Here is a 12,039-nt window from a genome sequence, read left to right on the forward strand (position 1 = left end):
ATCAGCATCGGGGGCGAAGAAGGCTCCCAAATGATGTAAACATGCGATGTTTGACGATTGAATTGGACTGAGACAAAGATCAATCAGCTTACAGCTGTCGCGCTACCCACCATTAGCACTTTGCCCGGTTCGCGATGTATGCTACATGATTTTGGAGAAGCATGAGAGAAAGCCAACGCTAGTCATCTGCGTTTATGGTGGGCTCACCTTCACCGACCTGACACTAGTCGCCTGTTGCTTGACTAGCGCGCTACTTGCGCTCTATACACTGAGAGCCCCTGCCTCCGCATACTCTCGAGTTCACCACCGCAACCACAACCTCCGACAACCGTGTCTGCCCACTATGACGGAACGCCAGTCAACAACCACCACCGCGGCCAGCGAAGATATCGATCGAGACGTCATGTACGTTACGGCGCGTATGAGAAACGAGTTTTACTGATGAGAAGAAGCTCCCAGCGACACCAGTGCGACTCCTCGCTCTTGCACCTGCCAGCAGAACTGCGCAATCACATCTGGGATTGTATCTTTTCCGGAATTACCTTCCACGTTTCGGACCCTGATCAACGCATCTACGATCCTATCAAGTTGTTTTACGTAGAACGATACATTGGAACGCTGACCCCAGGTCTGGTATACGTCTGTCGGCAAATCTACGGAGAGACTAGCTTCCATCTTCTCCGCCACAGCACGTTCCGGATGATGAGTGTTTGCGCCTTCATGAAGTTCTTGGGCCTATTAAGCAACCAGCAGAGAAATGCCATCGAGGTCATTAATACACACACGGGAGCTCTCCAGGGTCTTTTTGGCAACGGACCGCCCAGGGAGATCTACAATAACTTACCGGATTTCTGGACGTGGGTCACTGACGGCGCATGGTCTGTCGACATGTCGCTTCTCAAATTCGCCCTGTTCGAAAAGCTGGGTGGGCTAAGAAGACTGGAGCTGCAGATTTGGGGCTGCACTGACTTGAAGCCCATCCGGGTTGCGAGGCGCATCGTAAGGATGGCGCTCAAACAGCTTGGTGCGCCTGACGGCATTCGCCTGAGACTCCAGGTGGAGAGGTTGAATTGGCAGAGTCCAAATCGTAGAAGTAGATCATAGGTCACCGTGTCACGATCTCGGAATTCGAAGTTGCGACGTATACTCAGGGAAAACAGGGAAGGTTTCGAAAGGCAGAATATTCGGAACCAGCAAAATAGATGAGCAACGACAGAGTACATTCATCTTCACAATCAACGAGTTCTGTGTATTTTCAGCAAATAGAAGATTTCTTGTGCTTGAGGTGAGACTATGATGTAAGGTCTCAATGCGTCACTGCCTCGGATTCTATATCTCTCTCCTACTTGTTCACAGCATTCTTCAACGTCTGCCAAGTACTCAGCGTCTACCAGGCCCCAAGAAGTTGTACGATGATTACAAACCATTGAAAAGCTAGGTACACTTCGAAATGTTGTGGAGAGAACCTATGAAAAAATAATGAATAGAGAACGCTTAGGTGAGGATGCCGTTAAGACAGCTTAGTGCGCATGATGGGAATACAACTATCAATCAATCACTGCTTAGTCCACATACCTTGAGCTCAATATAGACCCTCGTTTGCGACGCATAACAATAACAATAATATGATAATTCACCTTCAATGAGCGTCGTAGAAAACTACCTTGCGGCGCTCCGACCTCTTTCACCTTCGTCAGGGTCACAACACCAAAAAAACCACTTTAGCGCAGCGCTAACAAGCGCCCCACTTTCATTTCGACTGCCTCAACTTCTTTGCCTTTCCACTGCTTCTCCTCTTCCACAACACTCGTCTGCCAAGGTCTCAACGCCCCATGCGACCAGCAGCGACTATGGCGGCGCAACTGACTGAGAGCGATACCGGAATGGCTGTCACCGCACAGGACAAGATGTGTGTTGATATCCATGTTTTGCGCATGTAACAAGTACTAATCTTTGGACTCTAGCACCCTCCGCAATGCCGAACAATCCCCACTCCTCCGTCTCCCAGCCGAGCTCCGCACAAAGATTTATCAATACACACTTGGTGGTCTCGAGATCACGCTCACACGCTCCATTATAGCTCAACGTCTGTGCCTGAACTCGAGAGAGCGCGCAGCAAACGACGAGCGGCATCCTCCATTTTACAAGCTTCCTTCGCCATCAGCCACACTGCTAAGCTGCCGGCAAGTCAACTCGGAAGCCAAACTACTCCTCTTCTCGTCCAACCACTTCAGCATCGAGAGCTTCGAGCCGTTCATGGAATTTCTCGATGCTTTGAGCCCGGCACAACGCAATGCTATCGGCACGGTGCGCATTGTTGGTGTTGGCTTGAACAGGACGCTTGGCAGGCATGACCATCACGGGTATGTGCATGATTCTGACAACTTTGATTCGGTGTGCAAGCACGGACTTCCTCTAGGTAGACTCGCCGGGTTGAAGTGCGTGGTGTGGATGTACTACGATAGTCCGAATATTGAGCGAGAACGCTACCCAGAACATGTCGTTAGAAGCATCGTGCACGAGCATGGTGGACCGGCTGATGTGGGGGTGAGATATCACGCGTATTGTTGACGGTCTCGGGGGTCTTTGTAGGAATATGGAGATGCCAGAATTGGACTTGGATGCATACGTATCTTTGCAAGAGGGGAATGATTCGGGTCAGACGTGGCAATCTGTAAAATTCGCTATTGGCTATTCGAATCCAGTGATCTGTTCAATATCAGTGTAGACATGTAACCCCAATTTACGACATGTGTGAGATGCAACGTCACGAGATGCAGAGAGGCGTGATTACTGGGCGGAGCCCTGAAGTCATGTTGTTTCATAATGCATGTATGCAGCCGTGATCCAATCCATAAGCGTGAGCTAGCAGTTACCGGCCCATGCTGTTGATCATCTCCCTCTGTGTCGCCCGATCGCGGTTCGTCTGGCTGAGCGATGGGATGCCTGGGGATTGTTAGCACAAGGATGCTCCTTGGTATTCCATAGCAATTCTCACTCCTCAGATCTCCAACAACGTCCTTTGCCTTGCCAAAGTAGACCTCCTGCAGCAAGTTGCGCATCTTCAGCTCCATGTCCTCGACCATCTTGCCAATGTTGGCGACATGCGATGTGTCGTCCTCAACAGCCATGTCGGCTTCTACCTGGCGCACCATGTTGCCGGAGAGGTCGAGGCCACCGAGGGCTTCGCTGTCGGTGCCGAGTGAGAGGATTACGGTGGACGTGAGCTTGTAGTGGGCGGTGCGGGCGCGGTCCTGGGCGTCGAAGACGTGGATGCTGTCCCAGCTGCCAGAGCTAGAGGATGAGGGGGATACAGCTGGTCACGTCAGTATGTGGGCATGATCATGTGACAGCGTACACACCCTTCTTCAGCAGTACGCAGCCTGCGAAGCCGTCGTCCATGTCCCAGAGGTAGACGCTCGATATGCCGCCCTCGAAGTACCTTTGCACGTGTCAGCACCATCCACACCACTACCTCGATGGCTAATCTTACAGCTCCCTATACACATCAAACGCCTCATTCGCCTTGACCTCCATCTTCCTTATGCGGTCGCTGGGCGTGACGCCCTCCTCAATTGGCGGCTCGAACTCATTGCTCCACGGACTGCGCCAGCTATCGCCGTCGCGGTTGTAGTCGCAGCACAAGAAGTCACGCTTAGTCTTCGAGCACTTCTTGACTGTGAGCGGGATGTCGACGGATTCGAGCAGGTCTTCTTCGAGCGAGGGGTTGAGGGATATGATGTTGTCGACGTTGCGCTTGACGTCCTTGGGGTTCAGTCGCCGTAGGAGGTCGCTGGAGCTATTAGCGGGACTGCAATTACTTGGCTATGAAGTGGAAGCTTACAGGGCGCTGTCTATGGGGTCGGCCATGCTGTGGTAGGAGAGTACAGACGAAATGGGGCTGTATGTGGGACTGTTTGGGTTGTCCGAGTTGTAGTCGACCGCCGTGCCATGCCCCTCGATGCTGTCTGGCGTCGGCGCTCGGTTGCGCGAGTCATGTCGCTGCCCGCTCATCTTCGCCGCTGGTACGCGATGTCCTGAGCCTCACCTTTGATAACATCCGACGGGACGTCAGGACTTCAAAAGCGAGAAGGGGTGAATTGACATAAATCAGGGTGGGCCGATTGTTTTGCAGGAAGTCGTGATCCGCCCGCCGCTCCTGCCTTGTGCGGTCGCGCTTTCACTTCACTGCACTCACCACGGCAGTATCTCGAGAACAACATCTTTCAACCATCACCTGCCATTATGCTTGCGACGAGGAGCCCTAGTGAAGCCGTTTGCAATCAGAAAGACCAGGTCCAAAGATGAGGTCCAAACTGCTACCGGGCGAGCTCCATTCCACGTGCAACACCTCATTCTCAACGAAAACAGCTGCCAAAAGCAGAACGCGCAACACCTTGAGGTCCTCCAGACGTTGTTGTCAATGAACTGCCACATGTTTTCTCACCTGGGCCTTGGAAGGTGAGCAGTGATCAAGGCTGAAGGCATACGAAGCTTGAAGTCATCCTACTTGCAGTGCAACCGGGCTGGGTGTCCAGCGTACGTCAGTCGGGATCCGCGAGAGATGATCGTCTATCCAAGCCACACATCAAATATGTGGGATATTTCCTCTTTCGCATTAGGGCTGACCATCAAAATAGTAGACTAGGCAACATGTAGTTGATTTCACGAGGCGCCGTGCTGCTAGCGCCACTCATCAGCCCTACCATTCATGCCTGAAATGGTATACCGTGCAGCTTGGTGGGATGTATATGTATAAGAGCTGGGAGGAATGCACAACACCGGGTTGAAAATCCTCTCAACCGCTTTCGAATAGGAACACCACTACAATGACTACATACTACTCGTTGTCTTCATCAAATCGCCCGTTCACGCCACCGCAGCCCAGCTCTTACTCGTCAACATCGTCAGATGCAAGCTTACAGCAGCCCATCGCCATCCCGGCTACTTCCGCAGCTCTGGGCTCACCTTTCCTCCGTGCCTACCCCATCGAGCTCGAAGCATACAACATCCCGGCCGCGACCTTCCTCTCCTTTCTCGATGAACTCAATCGTCTCATGGTCGTCAGCCCGCCCGTAAGAGTCCTCGGTCTCGCTGGCAATATTGTGGGCCTGGTACCTCTCGCAACCGCTCAAATCGTTGGTGGCGCCGTGAGTGCCGCTGCAACCATCACCAACGTGGGCATGAGTAAGGGGCGCAGCGAGATGTTCATCCGTGAAGCAAACAAGAAGACATTCGGGCCACATGGACTAAAGATCAACATCGTCAAACTGGAAGTTGTTGCCAAAGCAGCCGGCATACCTATACTAGATGCTGCCGGCAAGATCAAGAGGGATACCAAACTCCTCGCTCCACTCGACGACTCAAGTCAAGATCTGTCTGGCCAGCATAGACGGCTGATGGCTCTAGCACCATACACAAGCCCCCTGGAAGTCACACCGGAGACTCACAAAGAAACACCTACCAACATGATCGACAAAATGCACGCTTACGCTTCCGAACGCCAGCGCTCAAGCGAGGAGAAGAAAATTCTGGAGAAGCGCGAAAAAGCCGCCCGCAAAGCCTCTAAAGATACTGACAAGGCACAACGAGACTACGAGAAGGACATGGCTAAACTCAACGCCGAGGAAGACAAAGTACGGAGGAAGGAGGCGAAGAAGGCAGAGAAAATGGAAAGCGAGCTACGCAAACTCGACAAGGAGAGGGCGAAAGTCCAGCGCGAATACGAGAAGGAAATGAGTAAGACTCAAGGCGGAAGCGTAAAGAACGACAAAGAAGAAGTCGCAGTCCGCAAGATCCTGTGGCTTTTGATCCAGCGCGAAGATTCTGCATCCGTGCAGCCACAAGACACACTACAATACTGGAACTCGTCGGCACAGTACCAGGAGCAACTTGCAAGATACAGAGCGCGTTCGCAGTCTCAAGGCTCAATACACATTCCGGCTACGGGGCAGTACCTGAATACGGGTCCGTATTTGGGTGGCGTGCAGTATCAGAGGTATCATGCGCAGGTACAGTCGAGGGAGGGGTTGGGTGTTGATGCGCCGCCGAGATATCAGGAGAGTGTGGGGTACTAGAGAGGTAGGGGAGGAGAAGTTGTTGATTCATTCTGGGGGATAGATTTTGATTTGTGTAAAGTGAGTGCAGTATACAACGCACGATGGTCGATATTCCCTGCTCCTACGCATCACATCCTATGCGTGTCCGCAGCATCTTGGGTGTCTGCCTTGCTGTGGTGCCATGGCGTTGTGCGGTGGCAGTCCAGCACTTGGAGGTCCATTTCCCACACTCATCGCCCGCGCAGGTCCTCACCCATTTGGGGGACCGGACATGGCGACGTTGTTCCTTCTCTTTCACGGCTTGCGCAGATGCCTATATTATACAACTTGGCGCGTGAGATGCCGCCAATCTCGACGAAACGGTCGGTTTGTTTGGAGGTGGCATAGTAGTAGGAACATAAAGCCTTGATCTTCCTTAAGTGATCCCCACCCCACTGTTGCACGTGTGTGAACGGCTTGTTCCAGCTTATGTCGTCGAAGAACTCAAGCTCGAGCAGGGTGCAGTCTCGGAAAAAGACTATCCTCCCTTCGTGGGTTCGGTATGCGTAGACATGCTCGAAGCGCTTGTTGACATTAACAGCACCGACGAAAAGAGCTTTTGGAAGGTATGACTTGTTGGTGTCCGGCAGCATACTTGGACAGAAGACAATCATGCGTGGCGGCATCATGTACACACGTGTCTCTTTCGGGATGTTCGCGTTGAGCCATTCGTAGAGATCCCAGTAGATGTGAGTGCGATCCGGATGCGGCGACACATGCAGTGTTCCAGGCATGATTGCGATCGAGCAATCGTGTTGTCGCAGTGGAATAGAGGTTGTGGAGCAAAAGTAGGTTGGAGTATGAAAAAAAAACAAGTTGCGGAGCAGAAGCGGGCTGGAGTTTCATAGAGGCAAACGCTCAACTGCTCTTTCACCTTGCACTGATGGCCGGCATCGGAAAGCGCAGTCTTGATCTCCTACCACATGCTCTTAGAGTGCGGGTCCATTTCATTGTGTGGGAGAGGAGACTTGACATTGTTATCTCAAACACTGATTTGTGGTTGGCCGAGAGAAATAGAGAGAATCCATGTGTACTGAAGAGACATTGTGTACGGGATAACAGTGTGTAGTTATATTGAAGTGTTTGTTGCTACCATACAAACGACCAAACAGTTAGCTAATTATGCTCCACTATTTGCGCACTGCCTACTCTGAACATTTCTCAACTTCCTATAGCTATTGTAGATATCGATGTGATTCTATATATATCGATTTCGAGACCTGTTTCTCATCCGTAAGACAAGTGGTGTAGTAGAAATACCACCACCAAAGTTTTAATGGGGCTTCACTCGAGGGGTCGTCAGTTCGATTCCTCATCAAAACCGTAAACAAGTTAGAGTCGGGTGCGACCTGATTTATTTCCATATTATTTGCTTCTTGCTTTCAAAGCACTTAGGACTTAGCATGATTGATGTGGATCGCATTTTCTGGAGGTACACAAGATTTTTGGAATGTACCATAGTCGATAAATTTTGCTCTTGCGCACTACATCCTGAGCGTGCACTTGGGGTGTGTCACCGTGGATCTCTGCCATTGCACACTATATAAATTCCATGTGGAGGAGAGCACCCAGATCTCGTCTCAGAGTTGCACATGCTTTCATGGCCCAACGTGCAGGTACACAGGCATACCTAGACAGACAATCTCCCTGTTACTGCCCATTGCTTGTCGGTACCAGGAAGCCCTTACATGGGCACATTCGGCTCTATCATCTGGGTCGGCGCGCACCGCGACTTCCCGATCGGTCACGATGCGGCACATGATCTCCTCCTTCACCTCGGGCTTGCTTTGAAAATTCCTCCTCGACATTGGCAAACGGGCTTTGGCTAATGAGGATAGCCATATTGGATATGGAATGCGCGGAATTGAGGTGACGCTGTGTTTGTCGTGCACTCATGGCCATTGTATCGCACAATCGCGCACTGCACTCTCACTCACTCTCACTCACTCTCACTTACCAGCCATCCTCAGCATCGCGCTAGTGGCAGCGGCACACAGGACATAAATACCGCCCACCTGCCCCGTTTCCTGACACTCTCGACATCTCTTTTCAAGTGCAGTAGGGCCAACCTTTGACAGCTCCAACACACTGCTCTTCGTCACATACCACCCCACGCTCTACCACCTGACACCCACTTCACATCCACCCTCATAACCACCACTATGTCCGACTCCAACGAGACCGGCGCCGCATCCAGCACCAGCGCCTTCACCGACCGCGAGCTCCAAATGCTCGGCTGGGCCATGCAGTCGCTCAAGACCGGTCCTCCCGAGGTACCATACACACCCCATATCCCTCACATTCGCATTCTAACCCACCGCAGATCGACTATGAGAAACTCGCCGGCTTCGCAGGCATGTCCAACCCGCGCTCGGCCTCCAACGCCTGGGCCAAGATCAAGGGCAAGCTCCTAGTCAACCCCGACGGCGCCGTCGCTTCGCCTGCGCCCAAGAAGACTGGAGGCCGCAAGAAGGCCGCGCCTGCAGATGGTGAGGCAGCGACGCCCAAGAAGACTGCGACGCCCCGCAAGCGCGCGGCCAAGAAGCAGGATGTTGAGGGCGAGGACGCGAGTCCCAAGAAGAAGGGTCGCGCGGCGAAGAAGTCTGACGAGGGTGAGTAGTGTCGTGAGATATGTTACATGAGGCGAAGCTAATGTGTCATGTTGTAGTTGTTAAGGAGGAGGTTGATGAGGCTGAAGACATCAAGGTCGATGCTCCGGCTGAGGTGAAGCCTGAGCTCAAGACTGAGGCGGAGGAAATGGTTCAGGAGGAGGTCTAGATTTCTCTCTGAACACATCGAGGTACGTCGTGAGTGTTAAAGTTCTACTGCGTCTTTTACTCACCCAGCCAGATCTGCGTCGACGCTGCCGTTCAGGCTTCGCACTTTGAGTGTGCCTGACACGTTGCGATGGTAAGACCTTCTCTTCTGGCGTTTGCTTTCATCTTGGACGAGAAGGCGGCGCATGAAATCGGCCCCTGGAAAGGTTTTGCAGAAGCTTTGATGGCGTTATGGATGGGAACTCGTCGCATGGAATGATCGATCTACGGCGTCAATGGAGGATGAAACGTCAGCATAGCGCCGCAAGTTAGCTGTTCTTCACGACATGTCGACGCGGTCGCATCAGCAAATGCATTCTTCACATTCCCATCTCTTTTCAACTTTGCATGCGATTTTGTGGTGTCTGTTTATGTTGTTGCAATTATCTCGGCCCGCCGACAGGTGCTATATCAGCGCTATTATATGTGTCATGGATATTTCGAGCCGGATGATACATGAAACACTTGAACTAAAAAGACTTTACGGGCGCAAATTTGAATGCTCTCATATGAAGAAATTTATGGTCGGAGAATGAAAAACGCCTTTCGCGAGATTATCGCCTTGGGTTTGGGCCGGAACATGGCACTGACCGACTAGATTACAGAGGATACCCAAGCGCATTTGAACATTGATGATCCGTGGCTCTTGGTACATCGCGTGGACTTGCACAATGCATTGCGTGAGAAAGCAGAGGAAGGCTTTGGTGGGAAGAAGCCGAGGATCCATCTCTCGTGTGCGGTTGAGTCGGTTGTACGTCAACACCTCACCGAGAGAGATGTTTGCAAGATAGACCATTGACACTGATGACAGGAGTCTTCTACCGGGGCATATCACATTAGTAGACGGACGCGTGTTCCAGTCAGACCTCATCATCGGTGCAGACGGTATACACGCAAGTAACTCACCTTCTGACCACATTATCCGCTAACATCCTTCCAGTCCCTAACAGTCGAAGCTGTCACCGGCGCTCCCACAGAGAATATGAGCACAGGGAAAGGAAAGAGGCACGTCTACTCGAATGGAGGCCGGCTTATACTGTCGAACGTCGACCGCGTCCTTATCCAAGACTGGAGTGCATCAACTGCTGTAGAGTTTGTCTATATGAGAAGATGGAGTCGGAGGCAAACATATGCTTGATTCAAGTGATTGCTCTTGGTTAGCCGGGGGCGGAACCCAGGACCGCATCGAAGTTTGATGTATCCTGCAGCAGCCATGCCTCTGTCTGAAGGTCAGACGGGTTGAGCCGAAAAGTCGTATACATGCTGTCTAACACCCAGCCCACGCTGCTCAAATCGTTCGGGAATTCAGAGATGTTCGGAGCAGCAAAGAAGTCGGAGTCCACAAAGGCGGGGGCTGTGGCGTCAGCTGGCGACAGGAAATTCGACTGGTGATCTACTGGTGAGTGCCTATAAGTAGGCATATGCTGTCAGAACGCATGTCTGTGCCCACTGCACCAGCATGCCAAAAAGGCAACAATGATCGATAAATAATCGATCATGTGTGCAGAATAGTATATATCGTACAGGCCTGCCGCGCGGCCTTACACATGCAACATGTGGTGTACTTGCATACTTTGGCACACACATTGACTCTGGCTTTGGGCATATCATGTGTTTCTAAAGACCGATGTGTCTCAGCTGGTTGAAAGTCTGCATGCGGGTCTGAAGCACGTCCGGTAGCAGCCGTCCTTCACCTCCGAGGCGGCTCGTAAATACAGTCGGCACCGGCAGCGAAGCACTTTTCACACGAATGCTTGCCATTGTATTTCACTTTGGCATCACTGCAGTGCTGCAGCACTTACGGGCCTGGAAGATACGCCGCCGCTCGTTCGAATCTGATGAGCATGTGCCGGCGGCTGCTTGCACATGGGTTGAGCTGCAATGCCGGGCGAGAGAATAGACACATACAAAGCTGCTGCTACACAGTGAACAGGAGAAGGGCTTCTCTTTTGTATGGTAGTGCTCGCGCCCTTGGAATATGTTGTTGCACTCGTGACAGATTCAGTGAAGAGGCATGGCAAGGAGTTGAGGATGCAGCTAGTGATATGAATTGGTGTGTGGGGAGAAGCGGCAGGCCGGAACGAAGACTGAATGGGACAAATATAAACGATACGAGTCGCATCGGTGAAGCGTCGCATGTCCGTGGGCGGGGAAGCTTGTCCCGTTAGCGTTCGATTTTGCCGCAACTCCATCTAGCAAGTGATCGATACGTCTCCGTCTTGCTGCTTCCTGATTACCTTGACAGCATCTTAGCGAAATCATCCATGTCTCTATTAATTCTTGCTTACATAACTAGCTACTAGAGAAGTTTCTCTACTTAGACTCTACCAAATTATTTTCTATCTCATCTTGCTTCTTTCATTTCTAAATAGTGGAAACAAAAACCTTATTATTCAGCCTTGGTTACAGAGAGATCTTGATTAGACGCCCTGAACGTTTAGCTGGGGTTGCACAGCCAGAAACGCGTCACGCTCTCCGACCGCGCGAATCTGCAGCACCCCACTTCAAAATCCCCTCAACCCTTGAAGGCTTGCCCATCTGCGTTGTCGATCAATATCGGATACGACTGCAGGTCAGCTGGACCTAGTAACTTGGGATGAATATGTGTTCTATTTCTGGATCGCATCGCATTTCAACAAGCTGCAACTACTCCAGGGCTCGCGTCACGGTTGATCGTGTATGGCGAAATGCACCGTGCAAGTCTGCATTTCTTCAAGTACCTCTACATATCTTGAGCTTTGCGGGGCAGGTGTTCTTCCTTTCGTCTATGGCTTCGTTGTTTAACAATGGAGCCGACGGTTTCAGCTAGATGCACCCTCGCCTTCCCTACAGCCTAGGCAATCTACAATATCCGATCGCCGCGGCTGTTGCACAAAACTCACTGCGCAGCGAGAACACGTCAATCGAGATACGGGTCCATTAGAGCTGCAAGCGCGCCTCGAATACTTTACTCTAGGCTGGTCGCCACTCAAAGCCCGCACATCGTGCTTGTCCATCAACGTCGTTTTGGAAGCGAGTTGCTGCTGACCGCGAATATCTGGGAATAATGTCGCACAGCAGTCACCCAAATGAGGACGTCGCCAGGGTCTTGACGAGGATTACATTAGCGTCTGCTTGAACCTAGG

The 12,039-nt window shown here is 51.7% G+C and overlaps 8 protein-coding genes across 8 annotated transcripts; 5 read left to right on the top strand and 3 right to left on the bottom strand.

Annotated features, from left to right (window-relative positions):
- Positions 1 to 343: 343 nt before the first annotated feature.
- SNOG_04556 (hypothetical protein) lies at positions 344 to 1,104 on the top strand (the record flags this gene model as incomplete). Its single annotated transcript, XM_001794918.1, has 2 exons — positions 344 to 405; positions 453 to 1,104. 2 exons carry the CDS (start codon positions 344 to 346, stop codon positions 1,102 to 1,104), a joined length of 714 nt encoding a protein of 237 aa, XP_001794970.1.
- Positions 1,105 to 1,850: 746 nt separating this feature from the next.
- Positions 1,851 to 2,736, top strand: SNOG_04557 (hypothetical protein; the record flags this gene model as incomplete). The annotated part of the gene is made up of 3 exons (XM_001794919.1): positions 1,851 to 1,909; positions 1,965 to 2,363; positions 2,706 to 2,736. 3 exons carry the CDS (start codon positions 1,851 to 1,853, stop codon positions 2,734 to 2,736), a joined length of 489 nt encoding a protein of 162 aa, XP_001794971.1.
- Positions 2,206 to 4,014, bottom strand: SNOG_04558 (hypothetical protein; the record flags this gene model as incomplete). Its single annotated transcript, XM_001794920.1, has 5 exons — positions 2,206 to 2,415; positions 2,877 to 3,294; positions 3,359 to 3,442; positions 3,494 to 3,799; positions 3,845 to 4,014. 5 exons carry the CDS (start codon positions 4,012 to 4,014, stop codon positions 2,206 to 2,208), a joined length of 1,188 nt encoding a protein of 395 aa, XP_001794972.1.
- An 815-nt stretch (positions 4,015 to 4,829) lies between these two features.
- SNOG_04559 (hypothetical protein) lies at positions 4,830 to 6,077 on the top strand (the record flags this gene model as incomplete). The annotated part of the gene is made up of 1 exon (XM_001794921.1): positions 4,830 to 6,077. The coding sequence occupies one exon, from the start codon at positions 4,830 to 4,832 to the stop codon at positions 6,075 to 6,077; it is 1,248 nt and encodes a 415-aa protein (XP_001794973.1).
- Positions 6,078 to 6,289: 212 nt separating this feature from the next.
- SNOG_04560 (hypothetical protein) lies at positions 6,290 to 6,832 on the bottom strand (the record flags this gene model as incomplete). The annotated part of the gene is made up of 1 exon (XM_001794922.1): positions 6,290 to 6,832. The coding sequence occupies one exon, from the start codon at positions 6,830 to 6,832 to the stop codon at positions 6,290 to 6,292; it is 543 nt and encodes a 180-aa protein (XP_001794974.1).
- Positions 6,833 to 7,696: 864 nt separating this feature from the next.
- Positions 7,697 to 8,071, bottom strand: SNOG_04561 (hypothetical protein; the record flags this gene model as incomplete). The annotated part of the gene is made up of 2 exons (XM_001794923.1): positions 7,697 to 7,923; positions 8,056 to 8,071. 2 exons carry the CDS (start codon positions 8,069 to 8,071, stop codon positions 7,697 to 7,699), a joined length of 243 nt encoding a protein of 80 aa, XP_001794975.1.
- A 189-nt stretch (positions 8,072 to 8,260) lies between these two features.
- SNOG_04562 (hypothetical protein) lies at positions 8,261 to 8,876 on the top strand (the record flags this gene model as incomplete). Its single annotated transcript, XM_001794924.1, has 3 exons — positions 8,261 to 8,371; positions 8,422 to 8,710; positions 8,767 to 8,876. The coding sequence occupies 3 exons, from the start codon at positions 8,261 to 8,263 to the stop codon at positions 8,874 to 8,876; spliced, it is 510 nt and encodes a 169-aa protein (XP_001794976.1).
- Positions 8,877 to 9,489: 613 nt separating this feature from the next.
- Positions 9,490 to 10,207, top strand: SNOG_20044 (hypothetical protein). The gene is made up of 3 exons (XM_001794925.1): positions 9,490 to 9,665; positions 9,726 to 9,807; positions 9,855 to 10,207. Exons 1-3 carry the CDS (start codon positions 9,547 to 9,549, stop codon positions 10,050 to 10,052), a joined length of 399 nt encoding a protein of 132 aa, XP_001794977.1. The 5' UTR covers positions 9,490 to 9,546; the 3' UTR covers positions 10,053 to 10,207.
- The last annotated feature ends 1,832 nt before the right edge of the window (positions 10,208 to 12,039 follow it).

The sequence above is a fragment of the Parastagonospora nodorum genome, assembly GCF_000146915.1.
Source record: "Parastagonospora nodorum SN15 chromosome Unknown scaffold_6, whole genome shotgun sequence".
In the NCBI taxonomy this organism is placed as follows: domain Eukaryota; kingdom Fungi; phylum Ascomycota; class Dothideomycetes; order Pleosporales; family Phaeosphaeriaceae; genus Parastagonospora; species Parastagonospora nodorum.